This window comes from Linepithema humile, chromosome 2 (genome assembly GCF_040581485.1).
Source record: "Linepithema humile isolate Giens D197 chromosome 2, Lhum_UNIL_v1.0, whole genome shotgun sequence".
In the NCBI taxonomy this organism is placed as follows: domain Eukaryota; kingdom Metazoa; phylum Arthropoda; class Insecta; order Hymenoptera; family Formicidae; genus Linepithema; species Linepithema humile.
Genome location: NC_090129.1, coordinates 21,254,253 through 21,274,173, shown reverse-complemented (window position 1 = coordinate 21,274,173; position 19,921 = coordinate 21,254,253). Strand labels below are relative to the sequence as shown.

Genomic DNA, 19,921 nt, shown 5'->3' with positions numbered 1-19,921 from the left:
CAGAAGCTTACATGATCGGGCGCGCTAATTTGTGTGAGATTTGTGTGTGATTTTGCCAATTTTATCTGAAAACGATGGATAGAACTAACATTTTCATTAACGTTGTATTTTTGCAAAATTTAACAAAACTGCGACTGAAATTCACGATATATTGAAAAACTATTTATAGCGGTCATAAAATTTTATTTGCGATGCTATAAAACCCATATATACTTCGACGATGTGTAGGACATAAAGAAACGTGCAAGAACGAACATTCTAAAGTAAAAGTTTCAAAAATGTTTTGAAGCATGGGAGAAAAGTATATAGGAAAGTACATTCATTAGAGCGAAGGAGGATTACTTTCCTCTTCTTTAATTCTTTAATTTTTCAATAATAAAAGTTTATGTAAACTTATTATTTTCCTTCCTGTTGCCAGATCTCGCAATCAGATAACGATTTGCTTATAGATGACAATAATACATGATTCAACAATTAATTTTCTCGTATTTACATCTCTTGGATGATTAGTTGAAAGTTGAAGCACGTGGGAATCCGATTTCGTACAATCTAACAAATCGTCGCGTATATTTTCGTCATGAGAATCTCAAGCTCCGGAAAACTACCGGTCATTAGAATCGTCATTGTTTGCGTGATATCGCGAAAACCGCGAGTATCGACATTAATCCCGGCTCTTTTCCGCTCGCCGTCCGACGAAGTTTGGGGCGGCTAACAGTTCGCGCGCGCGAACGTACAGCGGTCTCCTCGAGACGCGGACGCGAAAAATGAAAAAGGAAAATGAAATGCGCCGGGCAAAAAGAGGATGCCGCGAGAAAGTACTGGTCGACGTAAATCCGCGCTTTTTCCGAACACGTGCGAGTTTGACAACAAACTTGCGGGGAGTTTTCGACGGCGCACAGTGACGTATCTCCGGTCCGGCGGTTCCCTGGAAACGCGCATCGCGCGAATCCGACCGCGGGAGAAAAGTATTTCGTCTCTTTCGCGACTTCTCGTCAAAGCGAGCGACGCGCGGCCGCGCGTGTTTTAACGCCGCTTTCGCCGCTTTTACGCTTGTTGCCGAAGTAAGAGGTAGACGATAGTGGGTCGAAAAGCGAGTTCGATTATTTGATTTTAGTCGCGCGACGTGGGAAACTTGTCTATCGTTTTGTACTCTGTTGTTGTTTGCCGCTTGTAGATGGTTGTATGCCTACCTCGATCTCTTTCGCGAGCAGAATTGTTTACAATCGTAAGAGCGCTTGTCTCGGCTCGGCAATTAATTATACGCGTCTGATGGAGCGCTTTTGTTAATTGCTTATTTAGCGCTGATACCGATAGCGATTCTGACGATTGATACTCGACCATCTAAGTAAGTGAAATCCCTCTATCGTATTCCATATCGATTCGAATTTTCTCTCCGAGATTTTCTAAGGTCGCGCGGTGCTGTCGGGATATTCGTTTCACGTAGAAGCTCTTTCGAACGCAAATTGAGCGGGAGGATTCTCCTATTTCGCATGCGGCGCGCTTGTATTTCCCCCTTAAACAATTTTATTATTTTTATCGTTATTGTATTATTGTTAATGTAATTACGCCGAGAGTGATTTATCGAGCGCGCCGTAGGTGCTTTTTTTAACGAGATGCAATTTACAATCAAAGCCATCGCATATGTGCGAATGACGTTGAAGAGGAGCGCGCTCATTCCGGGTCACGTCGCACGCCTACACGTGTATTGTGTGCCGCCTTTTGTATTAATTACGTTTTAATTATAAAATAAACGCACCAGCGCGCATGCACTATATAAACTCGTTTCAATTGAGACGATTTGTGTCGCGTGCAGGCAACTAGAGCAACGTACAGAAATTCGAGGGTCATCCATTGCGTTAGAACTGTAGACGAAACAGGCTTATCTATGTACGTTAAATAGTGTATTTTATTGACGTGGAGAGGAAGAGGGAGAATGAGTAGGGAAAGGGATTCGCAATCAGTGTATGAACTAATTGAAAATGTATTTGCAATTTTGTGAAATGCAGTTCGCAATTATTGACCTAATTAAAAATCGTACATTTATACAGAAGAGAACAAAGTGAAAAGCTCGCTCGGTAACGTGTTTTCTCGACAAGTTTACGAATCGCTGTAATTTAGCGAAATGATTAATAGAGACGAGTGATTCTCGGATAGTTGTCTTCTAACTAACTTTCCAAGGACCGAACGTGGCGCATTGTCGGTCAGCGATTAAAAACTACGCAGGATACACTTAATTAATCTTCTAAGAAAATCACAAAGTTCCTTTGTTGCCATTTCATCCGTTAGAGTCGCGTGGGTGCCTCGGTGCGATTGATATAGCTTTCGAATTCGCGTATCGATACCGCAAAGTGTCATGTAGTATCGACTCGGAAAATTTTTCGCGCGACGCCATAGAAAGTGTGCAAATTAGCCGTGGCCGCCGCCACACTTTCTTTCCCTTTTTCTCAGTTACCCCTTTTTACGAAGCGCGAAATTATTCATAGCCAAACACTCGATCACACATCGATGAAGCAGCCGCCGACGCTGCCGCAGCGAGGGTGAATCGCCCGAAGTGCGATTCGATAATTATTGCGGATTCGACCGGATGAATAATTAACGCGCGTGCCATCTCGAGAACAGCGCGTATCCGATGATCCGACGATAATGCCAGCTTGGCGCATAATGCAGCTTGCAATCTTTCCAAAATCGTATTTCCGATACGGAATTGTTTTAATCCCGTTCTATCCGAAAGACATTTGTCTGCCAAAATCCACATAAAGTTCCAATTATAATTTATTTTAGGTTTCGAATGTCATCTAATTAAAATTTCATCTCGCAAATGTACATAAAAATCTTTACTCACATAAATATACCTAAATATTTTCATTATGCAATATTATATGTAATATAATGTAATATTTTTATATATAATTATATAATATTAGTAATTAGTATATAATATTAGTAATTATATTATTATATAATTTTTTCTTATTTATCTATCTCTGAGGTATTATGAAACTCAAAAGTTCAAAGCTATAAAAATTATATTTTGTCATCAATCTCTGTTTTGTGCTAAATCCATTGTAATATTTTCCCTGTTTTTTTCCTGATCTATTGAATGGTTTCTTCTGAGTTTGAAACTAGTTTTCATCCAGTCAAGACCTGAATGGTCTTGAAAATCTCCTCGGTCTCTTTTCTACATGACCTGCCTACCTCAATCTGCATGATTTAATTGCTCTAATAATATCAGGAAACGCATACAATTCATTATGCCGTTCTCTAGTTTTTTCGTCTACAATTTCTACAGCACCATATATTTTTTTTTTAATTTTACTTTTTGTTTTTATATTTTAATTTTTTCTTGAAAATTAAAAATATTTGTCACATTTGTAATAAAATGGATTGTCCGACAATTACATGAATAATGAAGAGTTCTTAAAACTTCTGTCTTATTCATGATCTCGCCTCAATCTCGTCGAAATTTATTGAATAAAATTAGTCTAAGGTGGAAATTGCAATGACAATTGGTGTAATTTTATCGTTTCCCATATTTCGCGAATATAAATTATAAAAATCTTTTAATATTCCGACTTTATATGTATATATATCGGCACAAGCGCATGGTGTCGTAGATTCTCCGAAATTTTTAGCTACGAGAAAAGATGAGAATCACTTTTCTTGGAAAAAGCTTTGGCTCTTTTTTCTAGATGGAATTTTAGACGGAAACATCGTGTCGTTTATTCTTCTCTTTTTCCTTTCTTTATCCTCTCCTTGCTTAGGAAATTTTTAGACTCTAACTCCCCATGTTTTTGAATAACAGGAGCACGGCACGGCGCGAAACAGCAAAGGGGGGACAAAGAGAATTTCTTCGAAATACGTGCACAATACGCGTGTGTGTGCATGGAAGACAAGGACTGTATCACGAGAACGTCGCACGAGAGAGAACGAGGCGGGACAAGGTGGCGGCTCCGCTAAGTCACACCAGCTTCCGGCATCATCGGCGGAAGAAAAATGTCGAGTATCGGGGATAGCCCCGACAGAATGGCACTGCCGCATTATTCCCTACGATGGCACAATCATCAGGCCCACATCCAGCAGTCGTTCGAGGCGTTGCTGCAAGCGGAGATGCTAGTCGACGTAACGTTAGTCTGCGCCGACGGCAGCTTCAAGGCACACAAGGTCGTCCTTAGCGCTTGCAGGTAAGTCTACAAAGAGGAACAAGTGAATTTTTATTTTATCCGAAGAATTTTACGCAAAATTCGATTTTAACTGGCTTTATTCCACTATTCCTGAACTTTGCATTCTCTGTATCTATTTAAAATGGCTGACGATCGCCAATCTAACGATTTTTTCGCAAAAGATCCGTGTGACCAAAGGAGAAAGTCTTTAATTCTTTATTTTATATTTACGATCTTGCTTATTTGCAGAGGAATTAAAAACAATATTGGAAAATAAATTAAAAATATTTATTTAATTTGTTAACTGCATTATTTTTTAATCAAAGATCACATGATGTGGTTAAAAATCACTAAAAACGAGTTAATGTCTTGTTCACAGAAAATACGAATACGACTTAATTTATTTTTTTCGTATATACGTGACAAAATTCGTAGGAGCTAGACAAAAATTAAAGAGTAAAATTCTTTATCATAATACTATTTTACTGCAAAGTATGATATTTCTTGGAACAAAGTATAATACGTAATGCTACATTACGTGCAACGCACACATCTGGATAATGAATCTTTGCTTTCGAGCATAACTTGCGATTCCTGTGTGAAATTCATAAATACATATAAAAGAAAAGTAAAAGAACAAAGAAGATGTAGTGCTTACGTGGTGAGAATGAAAACTAAAAATGATATATCTATCTTTCCGTAGAAATGTAATTTTAAAATTTTCACGACAAGTTAATTCGTCTTGCCCAGTTAACAGATTAAAACAATCTTTAAAATTAAAATCAATTAAAATAACAATTTCACTATTATTCTACACACATAGCAGAAACATAATGCTACGGAACTTTCATTTATAGACGAAAAAGAAAAATTTTTACACAATAGATTCGCGATACCAGTAGTGTGACTTATGTCATCGTAGGTAAAACGCCTGGATAGCGACGATTAGAAAAAGAATGCTTTTATGGCAGAACGAGAAAGATTAATTCGATAGCAAAGACTCGAAGCTTTCTAACTCCTCGCCTCTATATCTCATGACAATAACTTCCTACACTACTTGTTCCCGTAGCGGTTCCATGCCTCGATTGAAAACGATCGGTCGAGTTTTATTGATCGACGGAAGTGTACAACGTATCTTAAAGAAGCGACGCGTACTAAAATTGAGAGTGGTTCTTGCGCTCTCGGCGAATGTCTTTCTTGTCCGTGAAAAATTTCTTCCCCGCTCCTTTCCTGGTGGTTTACCCGGGACGGCAGAGCCACGTCGCCATCTATACACATTACCGCAACGCTCTCTTCTTTCGCCGTGCGCGGGACGTGTGACGTAAAGTTGACAACGAGCGAAAGTCTTGTACCATCTGATTGATTCGCCGTCGCTCGATCGGCGAAGGAGCGCTAATTCTTGCGGTAGCTTTTTGTCCGCGGTTTCTGGCCACCGTTCTGTCTTACTGAGCGAAGACACGCAACCGTTCCTCGCCTGAACGCATGTAACGTTTCGCAAATAACGCGATACGAAAGGCGAATTGTGCCGTAATATAATTAGCGTAAACTCATCGAAAGACAGCAAGTGGAAAAATGTCTTCGCGACAGATTCCTAACAGAGTTGAGAAAGAAGAAGGGCTCATCCATCCTAATTCGTCCTATTCCGCACGTCTCGTCCTGCTCCATCCTTCGCACTCATCGACAACTTCAGCGTTTGCGTCACGCAACGGAGTTTTATGTTGCAGTCCATTCTTCGAAAGGATATTCGCGGAGCATCCGTGCAAGCACCCCTTAATCGTCGTGAAGGACTTCTCGCGTCACGAGGTATCCGCGTTGATCGACTTCATGTATCGCGGTGAGGTGAAGATCGCTCAGGAGGAATTACCGGCACTGATGAAGGCCGCGGAGTGCCTGCAAGTGCGCGGATTGTCATCCTCAGAGCCTAGGCCGGTGTCGGCGGGACCCAGACCGTCGTCGTCGTCGTCGACACCGACGCGCGACCTCCTCCTGAGCGAGTCACCCATGCCGGAAGCCATGCGGCATGACACGCCCGAAGAGGACGATAACGCGTTGGAGAGCACGAGGGAAATGCCGCCTATCCTGTTTCAACCAACGAGGGACCAGACGGTTGCCAAGCTGCCGCTGATCAGTCACATGAACTTCGGCATCCGGGAGAGCTGCGGCTCTCCGTTAATGGCGCGCCGAAAGCAAGCGCGTCCGCGCCGACGATCCAGCGAGTTGGTACCGCAAGATCTGAGCAGACGCTCGAGCCCGCCGGCCTGTTTGAGTCCGCTGCCGAGCGGAATTCTCAATCTCAGCGGTGGTCAGCATCAGACGCAGCAGCAGCAGCAACAACAACAGCAGCAGCAGCAGCAGCAGCAACAACAACAATTATCTCAGCATCATCAACAGCAATCTATCAATAACGCACAGAATCAACAGCAGCAGCAACAGCAGCATCTACAGGAGGACATGGCGGAAAATCTATCGATGAAGAAACCCTTGTCGCCGAGCGGAATGGATCAGCATCACGTGAAGACGGAGGGCAGCGAGGCGACGAGCAGTCCTCGCGGCTCGCCGCTTACGGGGACGAGCCTGCTGCATCCCGACGGCCCCGTGCAGGACATCGTCGCGTCGGCGGCTGTAGCGGCGGCGGTTGCCACCGTTACGCTACCGACGATGTCGACGTTGTCGTTGCCGCAGCCGCATCCACCCGAGTACCTGACAAGCCTCGGCCAGCTGGCGAGCCAATGGCTGCCCGGGCATCCGCAGAGCCAACTGCCGCCGCCGCCGCTCCAGGCGCATCATCCGCGCGAGGACAGTCCGCACGGGCCCGGCAAATCGCATCCGTATCAGCAGCAGCCGCAACAGCAGCAGCGGGATTCGCCGATGCTACCTCGGCGCAGTTCCATCGCAGCGATGTTCACGCCAACGCTGGACGGCCTCGGCGGCGGGCTCTTTCCACACACCGGCACATACGACCGAAGCAACCTTCTCACGGACTCGCTTCTCGCAGACAATTTCAAGCCGGAGGCATTGCAGAGTCTGTTCGGCACCCCGAACCTCGGTCCGCCGCCCAGCAAGAAGGCGAAGAAGCATCGAAGCGACGGCGACGCGCCGCGTAGATGGAACGATCACAACGCCCGCGCGTACGCGACGAATAGACCGAAAGGGCAGCATAGCGCGCCGCGTGGCGGTCCGCCCAGATCGTGGACGAATAATGAGCTGACGATGGCCTTGCAGCATGTTTGGGAGAAGAAATTAACCACGTCGCAGGCTAGTCGTATGTTCGGTATTCCTTATAACAGTCTGCTGATGTACGTACGCGGCAAATACGGAAAGAGTCTGAAGCTCGAACAGTTGCGGAGGGACTGTATCGGCGCCAACAACTCGGAGATCATGAACAACAACACCGTCAAGCCCGTCCAGCAATCCGCACAGATGAGCCATCCGATCCCGGGTTTACCGTTGCAGCATCCGGGCGACAACGGTGGCTTCCCCCATCGCTCTCTACTCGGCGGCAACCTGTCGCAGCCGCAGGGTTTTTACCCCGCCGACTTTGCCACCGCGCCCTTTCCCATGCCGGTAAACATGGTGCATCTCTTGCCGCCGAGCGAGCAGAAGACCTTCGAATCGTCTGCGAATCCGAGCGGAGACGGCGGTGGCGGTGGTGACGGAAGCGGCAGCAGTGGCGGTGGTGGCGACCTGGCAAATTCACAGAGCAGCGAGACACCATCGCCCATCGTCGATCATCATCATCACCACGAGTCGTCGATGCAACCACAATCGTCGCAATCGGTGCCCGCGTTGCTACAGCAAAACGGTTCCGATTAGGATTGGACTGGGATCGTTGGGCTTGACCAGTACGTTCTCGTACGTTGATGTTAGCGATGATTTATTTGTTACCTTTTCGCCCGCGAGGACAGACGACAGGATGGTCGATTGGTTCTTTGGCTGCGAACGCCGTAAACATGTCGTTCCGTCGGATCCAAGTATCGATAGTTTTACTTCGATGAAAACTGTATAAAAAGCTAATATTGAATTTCACGTAAAAACATTAAATAAGGGAAATATTATTTCTGTGGCAATGAGTTAGCAATATATGAACAGAAAGTCGAGTGTTGTTCCAGCGAACATCGTATCGCCCACGAGTAAGCGCAATCGGCTGCGTTGTTATATAATAAATCCGCGATTCGGAAGAATGTGCCGTAGTAATCGATGTCGGAAATTATTTAGAGGTATTTTGCAACTGTTTTGAATCTTTTTAAAATGTTACGCCTGATTATTGCATTCGCGGTACACGGATTAAATAGATGCAACATTTGTGTTAAAAAATTGATTTTTCTTAATTAAAAAGAATTTGATTGTTTAATTTCAGACTTAGAATTAGATTTAATTTTCAAAATTATTAGGTACAATAAAAAAAAAATTGAAAAACTAAGAAAAATTAAAAAAAATTAAAAATTAAACGTTTTTTATAAAAATTAATTGATAAATAATTTAATTAATTAACATATGCATTTTTACATGTAGTTTAACGTAATTGTCGACACGTTTGCTTAAATAAGTTTGCTGAAACGGGAACTTAACTAATACAAGTTTATACGCGCTTATAATTTTATCGAAATTGTAAAAAACCATTAAAAACATAAAATGTTAGACTTGATGCGGTTAAAGAGACGCGATCCTGTGGCAACTATCTTAGCAGACACTCGCAAGATTGAGTTTCGACAAGTTAGAGAGGACTCAAATTGCGTGATTGATGGGACGAAAAAACAACAAAATTTGATTAAAATTCGAAAAATATTTTGCGTGTTAAATATATACACATTCACATCGAAAGTCGACAACAATTAATAATTATCCATATTTTTAGCAATTAATTTTTTATTATATAATTTGTAAAATTTAAAGATATTATAATTTTGTATTAATTAATACGGTAAGACAAATCTTAAAAGACAAACGATGGCAGAGAAGAAGTCAATAAGAAGCACGATTGTCTGAGTGCAAGAACTATTAACTCTTATCAATTAATACACAAAGAACATTTCAGCTGCAATTTTGAATTATCTTCAGTTTGAGAAAATATAAAAACGATCAAAATAATTACTGAGACAAAGATTTGACTCAGCGATCGCAGTAACGAACCGTACATGTCAGAGCAAATAAGTGCTTGCGTTCCGACAATCGCGCTTCTGGTTCTTATTGCCTTCTTTGTCATTGCTTATAATTTTATTATAATATTATAACATGATTATGATACATCTGCCTTTATAAAAGTATAGAAATTTTAGTTGGCGTAACGAAATGATTATTTTTAAGTAAAATTAAATTTCTTTAATTTTAAATTTAAGTTACTAAATTTCTAGGACTATCATCTGCTATTGCTTACTTCTTGCCACACAGTGTGTCTTGCCATAATATTTCTCTCAATCGATTGAATTTTCTTATCTTTGTAGTAGCTCAGTATTGAGTTTTATCGGTGATATTGCGATGTAAACTCAAAGTGAAACTATCGATACTGTCAATCTGACGCGGATGCAACAATACGTCTAGCTAAAATTGAGAGTTCCACCTATCGAATGGATATGTTGAGAGAATAATTTTACGTGTCGCGGCCAAAGGGTTAATTATGCGATAATTAATTAAGCGACTCCCTTCGTGAAGCTCCTCGTCGCAGGTGTGCAAGTTATATAGATTTACAAGCACGCGATTCTCCATGAGACACTATCCTTCAAAAGACTGACTTTTACCAACCGACTCGCAGCTCTCCCAGGGTACACTCTCGATAAACATCCACGAGCTTTTGCTCAAAATCCATGCTTAAGCGCCGTTAACTGCTCTCCGCTCGTTTCTGTGCTTGCCACTTGGGTCGCTGTGTCTTTCTTCCGCCGATAATTACATTGGGCTAGATATACACATCTGATTTATATCAGGATGATTTTTTTTAGATCGAGAACAATAGTGTCTTCACGGGAGACACAAGAGAGCGAAAATTAATTCTGAATAAATGTCATCCATTCGATAATTTTGCTCTCTGAAGGTGGTTCTGAATAAAATATATCTCAAATGAATATAAAATTGGAGGTAAATATAGGAGCTTTTTTCATAAAAAAATTGAGTCCTGATATAAAAATTTTCGAATGTATGTCGCGCCCTTTCGAATGTATATCTGTGGAACGTTTAGACGCAGTCAAGCTCGCCGGCGATACCGAAGACCGTCGTCTTGTTTCGCGCGCTGTTTACAATTACAGATTTTTTTTCGGGGAAGACATTGCGAAAATCGTTGGGTCTTTTCGCGCGAACGATACGACATCGAGAATATTGCCGGCGCGATCGAGAAGGCTCTCGCATCTCTGCTACGAAATAGTTCCTGCTGCAAAAGCGATTACATACCAAATAGTATTGCAAACGGCTGAACGAAGTATGATGCTGCATAGACTTACGATCGTTGGGAAAGCTCGCATAATTCATTGTCAATACAGACGTCTCGAATGGAAAGTGACAATCGTTTCGATGTTAATTAACGACAAATAATGAGATTTAAAATAAGATAAAATAAAACTTTTTCAAAAATTGAACGATTAATTAACGACTGTCAAGAAGCTCGTTTTAATTTGCTTTAATAAATCTAATCATTAATCGTAAAGTTTTTCAAGTATTTCAATTTTTCTTTGTGATTTGATAAATTTAATGATATTAGAGACTATTAGTTTTTTTATATTTACGTTTTTTATTGTAATATTTTTATTAGAATATTTATTATATTTATTCAAAATTTGTAAATTTTTTTATAGAGTCTAATTTCCATAGTTTTGGCTTATAATGTCGTAATAAATTCTGAATTAATAAAAATTTTCACAGAGATGACAAAAATTCGCAAACTTTAATTTGCAAAATATGAAATTAATCGAACCTATTGTTAACGAAACTAAATTTTTGTCTGGTATTTTTATATTGAATGCTATTAAATTATAATTATGTATATTTATATATAAAATTAATATTTAAATTATTTCTATTTTTTAATTTAGAACACGAAATGCGTTTGAATTGAATTTCTCAAACGCACGTGAATAAAATGGTAGGAATAGCATTGATATGAAATTGGTCGTCACTTTCATGCGAATCGTCTGTATATATATTTTTTTTTTTTTTTTTTTTTTTTTTTATATATAATCAACCATCTTATCGAGTTATGCGACGGTCGTGGATTACGCGATAACAGCGAACTTGCCAAGATTTCCCGTTTGCCAATCCCCGAAAACCTGATTCGCCGTCAACGCGGTTGCTCCGGTTGCGCATAATTTTTAGGGACTAATACAATACTATCCGTGAATGACATGTTATGCCTGTAAATAATATTTTTACTTGTTGACTGTTTTATCTGGCTCGCTGCAGAATCCTTCTGTTTTCCCTTTCCGCGATGTGTTTTAGCGCGTTTTTAAGAATCCGACAAATAATACACAATTAATATCGAGCAGAATAAAGAATCGCACAATCTGTCGGTACGCGAACGACTATCTCTGGCTAACTCGTTGCGAACTGATAATTCGACGAGGAACGACGCAAGCGTGCGCGATCGTCGATCTTGGCGGACTGTTTTTTTTTTTTTTTTTTTTTTTTTTAAAGGAAATTAAGAATTGCCAGCAGCATAATTTTGGAGAGTTCAATTCTCGATGACGTGGATACGGAAAAATGTTTTCGTGTTCGTAGCATCAAAGGCTGGACTCGCAGGAATTGCGCTGATTCGAAAGCAAGAAAGCAAAAAAGGTGGATGAAGGTAAAAATACGAAATAAATGATGAACTTTTAATCGTAGACCACAATTTCACAACAATATTTCGACAACCAGACGGAAGCGCAGGGTAACTAACACATCAGGGATAGCCACAGACAAATCTACGATAGATAAAGAAAATGCTACATATTAAACTGTAAAGGTAATGGTAAATTACATAAAGTTATAATAACTAACGATACGATTATTTCGTTAAAGAGATTAAGAAAAAAAAAAAAAAGAGCGGAAGATGAGGAAAAGTGAAACAAAAAGTGGCGAGGAATGGCACAGATAAGAATGATATGATAGGATCCGTTATGTCACACTCCTTGCTACTCCTAGAAAGAAATAGGGTAAGATATATTATGAGAAAATAATAATAATTATAATAATGATAGCGACGTAAGTAGAACGCAAACAACGGAGGGAGCGCATGGATGCGACATGGGGTTTGAAATAAATATTAGAGAGACCACAGACTTTCGGCCCCCATCCCTAAAACAGCCTGTACAATACAAACTGATATTATTATTGATTATTAATACTATATATATATATATATATATTATATATATACAGGGTGTTTTAAAAGAGTTTATAACTGCTCCAGCGGGCTGTACCGTCGCGTTGGAGTTGTTCGTTTCTACAAAACTCAGCACTACATTACATTATATATTATTTTCAACGATTGAAAATATTTATTTTGAAATCTTATTTTGGCCATTAATTTGCAAAAATTGATTTAAAAATTAACAGAATTTATATTAAATCACATTTTAGATAACAAGCTTTAGAATTTGTCTAATTTTTTAATTGTTATATATTAATATTTGTTATTTATTTTTTCTTATTCCGTCGTACTTGAAATAATTTTCTACTTAATCAGAAAATTAGGTGTAAAGTTTTGTTTTAACAACTAATATAGAACACCGTGAAACGACATTGAGGCAACGGACGTTCAAGATGGTACAGCCACGTTGAAAATGGTTTTAACAATTTTTTATCCACTCTGTTGACGAGGGAAAGAATGAGAAACAGAGATGTAGAAGGAGGAGCTATGTTTTAACTGTATCGAATCGCGCAGACAATGACTGTTTGTATGCGTGTGGGAGTGCGTGCGAGAGGTACATATATATTATATATAGACATATGTGATAGGCACCATGTGCAGACTTCAGTATTATGTTGCAATTAACAAGAAAAAAAAAAAGAAACGATCGGTACGTTAGTTAGATACCTGAACTCTCGCGCCTGTTTCGTTGTTCGTAGGCATCCCTTTAGGAGAATGAACATGAGAGAACTTTCACCCTCGATCGCGATGTTTATCGTCTCTCGCTTCTCTCGCGAGAGGCGACGCGCAGAGCTTTAAAGGAAGGAGAAGATAAGGAGAAAAAGAAGAAGGATTGAAGGCAAGTGTTTCGTTGCGTGGCAGGAAATCCGAATGTGCGTGAAAGAAAGAGAGAATGAGAGAGAGAGAGAAAGAGAGAGAGAGAGAGAGAAAGTGACATACACAGGCATACAAGTCAGAGGAAAAAAGGAGCATTATTACTGTCGTATAGGGTGCGAATAGAGAGACGCGTATCGATTGGTTACTTTCTTATCGCGAAGGAATATTACACCATCGCAAGTAACACACGTTAGTTGAATTTAAATCGACGCATTATCTTGGTTGCGTTGCGATTTGTTTTAAGATCGGCATACACTTGAGCGAGGACGAAGCAAACAGCAAATCCGAAAGATTTTAAACAAATCCGATCTTGCGTTTGTTGCTTGTTGTTCGCTCGTCCGCTTAGTTATACGCTCGAATATATCGGCGCCGGTAATAATAATTATAATTCTTAATTAGTTATGCGATTGTAATTATAATTCGTTCTTGAACCTTCGGACAGGCATATACGCACAAAAGAAGAGTAAAAAGAAACACGCGAAGGGTTGTATCCGAATGTTGGAATCACACATTTTTATTGCACGTTATATAAATAGCGCTGTGTTATTATTTTTATTATATAGGATGTTCAAAAAGAGAGGGCTTCAAACTTAGAGGCATATTTACTTAAAATCGAAGAAAAAAATGCTTCTAACTCTGACATCAATTTCTCGATTTACGCTGATTAAACATCTTTTTTATTCAGTTTATCTTCTGCGATCTTTTTTAACATTCTATATAAATTAAATTTTTATATAATTTTTATGAAATATACGTTGAAGATATAATTGCAATATGAAAATATGTGATCCAATTTCCATAACACATTACTTATGTTATTAAAATTATCGGAGTACAATTATTATTATTATTACATCGCGCCATTCTTATTATGAATTGAATTAAGCATGTGATCAATTTGTTAATTTGCAGCGCAAATCTAAGCACGGATATGACTTATTAATGTTGCCGTATTGTTATTTAGGATTGTTAACATTTTATTTGCCAAACATAGTCGCGTGATAGGTAAAGGATCGCGAGAACGCGTGAGAATTCTGCTTTTAAATGCGATCTTTTCTGTTGTGCGTTATGTATTGTTTCTTCGTTAGCTTTTAAATAGAATATTGTTATTATTATTATTATTATTATTATTATTATTATTATTATTATTATTATTATTATTATCATCATCATCATCATCGTCTTACCGCTCGACAGCGCTGTCCTCGTCGCCCCCAGAGATTGAAACTGGCTAATTTCGGCGATATTAATATCTGATACTGTGTACATGCGGGAGAAAAAAAGAGAGCGTATCTTGCGCGTCAATCGTCGCGTTCGTTTTCACATATCGACAACACCGAGACGAAATCTTGAACTCTCCGGTATATTCGCACCGATTTTCATCTCTGACTCATACACATCAGTAGTAACTTTATCGCGATCACGAACGCCGTTCGTATTCTGTGTTACATTATTACATTGCAAATGCTATCCGCTTATCGGCCACCACACTGGCATCGATATGACTGACGAATGGGGCAAAATGTTTTTATTTTTCTGGGACTGCGATCAGCGAAGTCACCATTTTAAGTTCCTACTGTACGAAGACGACTATATAATACAACTTTCCAATAATTAAAAGGAAAACGAGTAAAAGACGGAGAAAGAAAGCGATGGAGTGAAAGCAAAGGAGAGAATGAGAGAAATGGAAGAAGAGAACGAGAGAGAAAGAGAGAATGAGAAATAAGAAGACATGCCTCCGCAAAATATTATTTTTAATTTTGTGTAATCTACAATTGTACATAAGATCAGAGATAAACGCGCTGTCGATTATTTATGCGTAATATATAGATATACATACTTATATATATTATACATATACGTATATTTATCGATGATTGTGCGTCGCGAGCATTGTTCTTCGGATACAACCTTTAATCGAACGAGAAAGAGAGGTGAAGCGAGAAAACAAAAAAACACAAACGACGAAGTAGGCGAGCACATTGTAAGAAATGTGCGGTTTCTGCGTCACGATTACGTTGTTGTAAAAGTGCGGCGCTCGATATTGTTGAATCGACGTGTCACACGCGAACTCCCGACTCCCAACATTTGATTCGGTCTCGATAGCCGCGGGTGTTCGGTCGAATGGGAGATCCAGCGAGTGGTGTACACAGTCGTTGGAAGATGGTGCTGAAACATGCTCCCGAGATATCCTCCGGACTCCTCCGCCGGGAGGCTTACCAACCGGCGGCACGGTCCGAACGAACCGACGCACGAATTACCGTGGGCTCGCGCTCGAGACTTGTACCTTTCGCGGCTTCTCTCGCAGCCGTTACTCCGCGCGAGAGGGATCCCTACCTTCTCCAAAACGATTATTTCCCCTCTCTCTCCCTCCGCGTTCGTATTTCTTTTCCAATCGACGCGTCACCGTCGATTACGTCGCCGACGCAGAGATCGCCGTTTCGAATTCTCACGAAGGACTTCATATTGTATAAAGAAACAGAAACTGGAAAGAAACATGCGAAACAGATGAAATAGTTACTTGCATCGGTTGTGCTGTCACGTAGTTCCTAAATCGCCCTAGCCTCGCCCCGAGCGCATGATAAAATACCGTGCGAACGGATGAATGAATGAATGGATGCGCGTTTTATTATTTCGAAGTACGGTAAACGTTACGTGCTATCGGTGCTATTGACATCTCGATTCTTACTGACTCTTTTATCGAAACGCGTTATTTGAAATTCTTAAAGATCCAACGCGACAAATTTAATTAATCTTTCAACTATTTACTTCACGTTATAATTAAATTTTAATCTTGTCTCTTGTCAATTGTTGTAATCGATAACTATGGGTCTACTTACTATTTAAGCGTTTAAAAACTTTTGTGAGAAACGCATCCTTGCGAATACTTATCACACTTTATAAGAGAAGGAAAGAGAAATCCAATAGTATGATTTTAACAAAGGTGTTTTGTCATTGATGCGTTGAAATTTATGTTGTTTCATAAATTAAATGTGCATTTTTTGATGCAAACGCTTTTAAAATGAGAAATATCACATTCGACACATGTTTTCGAGAATAAAAGAAGGAAGACCAAAGATTGGTATTCTTATTTCGCTTTTAGGCGCGATTTAAGTAAAAACGTCTGTTATTCGCGAATTAACGTGTCGAGAGAACGCTTTTAGCTGAAGCCGTCTCCTTGTGGTATAACCGACGTAAAGAGCGACGCGCTTGTATGTACGCAACTATATATACCGTTTCTCGTAAGAAGCGGAATATGTAGATACCGGTGGATCGTATTTTACCGTACGACGAAAGAGAGAAGCAAGTGAGAGAAAGAGATCGAGAGAATGATTGAGAGAACGAGCGAAAAAAAGAGAGAGAGAAAGAGAAACGAGGTATAATGAGGATCGTGAAAAACGGTATAGAGAAGCATGTGATAACTTTAGCTGAATCTGTTGATACGTACGAATGAGGAACCAGAGCACAAGAGAAAGACGGAGTGAGAATGAGAGAAAAAAAAAGAAGAAAGAAAGAGTAATCCGGTTATAAAGCGCGGAAGCAACACGTCGCAGATTATAATATAACGATATATTTATACTAATTACAACTGTACCATAACGATTATAATACTACTTATTATATTATACAGAGCCGCCGCCACCCAGTATATTTTTTACAGGTTTACATTGTATTACAGTTTATAAAGTTTGATATACAATAAAAAAAAGAAGGATTACCTAAGCGCGGCGCGCGCCCGCGGCGGCAGCCGGCGCGTCCTGTCTATTTATAGGGTGGGAACAGCGGAACGATTAAGACGCCGCGGCGCGCACCGCGTCACGCTATAACTACAATACTTCCGAGTGTTGGAGGATCGACGGCGACCGCGAGAGCACGGTAGATCCCGCGATCGGGAATGCGATTCGCGCTTCCGGATGAGGAGCGTCGCGACAATACTATCAAGATGAGGCTTCTCCTTCGGCAGAGCGAATCGTCGCGCGCGATTAATCGACGCGTTAATTTAGGGAGCACAAATCGTCGAATTAACGTCTAATCGCGTACCTAAGACCGGGAGAAATGAAAGGAGAAGGATTCGCACACTGTCATCGGCCGATCTTTTTCTCTCGCGGAGAGAAGGACGTCTGATAGATATCGATGCAGCATTGACGGACGCGCGTTTTAGACATTGGTCGTTCTCGAGCCTCCAACATCCGCGCCGAATAATGAATAAATGAATGCTACATAACTTGTGATACGTTTACCGCTGGTTACTACAGAGACTTCCTAGCCGGTCCTACGACAGGTTCGGCACCACTAGTTCACTCACGCACACAACTCAACGTTTATACGGATTTATTATTACAGATTTATTGATTAATCGAATTATTGCGTAATTAAATTTAGGTGAGATACTTAAACGGTGAGAGAGACTACAAAAGCGTAAGCGTAAGTGGTTTCAAAGCGAATCAATTATGTGGTGTGAATGCGCACACGAGGCTAGGACGAGGCTAGCTACCTAAACCCCACGTTCATTCTTCGGACTAACACATAAAAACACATGGATTACTCACGCCCATGGTGACACAGGTACACGACCCAATCGTATTCACTCTAAACCCTAATAAAGTCTGTACATACAATTGCAACGCTCGTCGCATACTTTTTCTTTCCATCCCGATCCCTGTTGCGAAAGTTATTTTATGTTGCCCTGCCGTTTATCTAGTTTTGTAGAAAATACTTTGTAGAATTCTGTAGAATTATTCTCTGTAAAAAAGAAGCTCTTGCCTGGAGTTGCCTGTTTCTGCATATACGTTAAGTGTTTTGTTACGATTATTTTTTTTTTTTTTTTTTTGGTAGTTTAATGTGTCGATTAATTATGGATGATCGTACATGAATTACAACGGGATCAATAATGAAGTCTGCGAGGTGCATCGAGATATTATTCAAAACTGCCTCTCTGCTCACCTGCCCTCTTTAGAGCCATGGATAACTAAATGGCCGGTGCCTTTAGCGCATAGCCGCGGGTAACCGGCTGTCACTCAGATTGATGAGTAGTCGAAGCAGTTTCGAAGCAAATTATTGTTATTCTGATTGTGTAATAAGCTAAGGGCAAAAGGATGCGAAGAGGGAAGAGGTTCGACGACGCGATAGAATGGGAGTGCCTGTGGACACTCGGAGGAGAGAAGTGAAGGGCAGGAAGGACGAGAGAGGGTGTATAAGTTTAAAAAAAAGAACGAGAAAGGACACGAAGCGCGAATAGAGAAGGAGAGAGAAGGAGAGGTGGAGTAAAAGAGCGGATCGAGAGAGAAGGGGAGATATGGGGGACAGAGATAGAGAGGCCCCAATCTGAAGGAGTGGAAGCATAATTCCGAAGGGGCTTTAGCCAGGAAGGCCGGTTCCGCGAATTCGCGTAATCGATTCCGTCATGTCGCGGACCACCCGGGCACGGTCCTAATAAATAAGTAATACGTCGGTTGAACCGAAAGATCGGGATTCCGGGAGAGAGAAGCACGGGGACCGGTATGCATTGTGTGTAACGCGCATACGCGTGCGCGATCTCTCTCATACACAAACACACGCTCTTCGGGAGCTCCTGCTCCTGACGGATGCTGCTCGCAACGGAGCGTGCACTATGCGCCCTTATGGCTGATGAGACGCAATCGCCAATTCTATCGAGACGCATCGCGATTTTCCAACTATTATTTTCGACGTCATTGAAACCACTGAGAGACATGAGAGCTCTTCGAATACACACGCTTCTTTCTTGCTCAGGCGAATTAACATTCTCTATCAATGGAAAATTTTGCACGAATCGAGATAGAGTTGCTTTCTAAAAATGGGACGAAATAGTTTTGTCATTGCATAAATTATTTAATACTATTACTATTAAACGCACCGGTCGTCTATGTTTTTTATTATTATTTACTGTTGTATTTGCAACACATAAGTAAACAGTATCGAAAATAATGTAAGAATGATTTTATTCGAAGCGATTGTGCAATTAGAGAAATAATTAACGGTGAAAATTCGAAAGCTTGTAGGGAAATTATCATTCATTTGTTGTGAAAAAATTTTCTTGTGTTATGATGTATCGTCGAAACAGGGATAACGTCCTGTAAAGAGAGGGCCGACTCTGGAGAGAGCGATGTGACATATCACGCGCGCGTGTATTCGCTCGAATTTCTACGGTCTTTGCAACACTTTGCTCTCGAACTATTTTGAAGACACCTATAAATACGTGCATGCCGCGCGCAATATACGACAAGTGCTCCCGCAGACGGCAAACATGCCGTATCTGGTCTGCCGCTTGAATAAAATCGGTCGCATCGGTCGAGAAATTATTAACATCGCGGCTCATTGTGCACACGCATACGCGTACATTCGCATCAAGGCTGTTCGTGAGGAATATATTTTCGTTATAATGCGTCACGTTAAATTAAACGTTTAATTGCACGAATAATGTGCGCGGGTGGACACCGTCGTGACAAATTTTTAAAACAATTTCTACTTGACTGGAAAAAAACTCACCGTCCTCTCGAATTTATCGCGCAAAAGTATTTTTATTTCTCTCCCG

The 19,921-nt window shown here is 40.6% G+C and overlaps 1 protein-coding gene across 7 annotated transcripts in view; it reads left to right on the top strand.

Moving 5' to 3' along the window:
- lov (jim lovell) overlaps window positions 1-17,993 on the top strand; it is a 149,936-nt gene extending 131,943 nt beyond the window's left edge. For all 7 annotated transcript variants that reach the window (XM_012364560.2, XM_067350753.1, XM_012364563.2 and 4 more), the window contains 2 exons: window positions 3,803-4,181; window positions 5,885-17,993. In XM_012364560.2, coding sequence (XP_012219983.1) covers window positions 3,994-4,181; window positions 5,885-7,973 — 2,277 coding nt within the window. In that variant the 5' untranslated portion in view covers window positions 3,803-3,993 and the 3' untranslated portion in view covers window positions 7,974-17,993. The remainder of the gene's footprint in view (window positions 1-3,802; window positions 4,182-5,884) is intronic.
- Window positions 17,994-19,921: the final 1,928 nt, after the last annotated feature.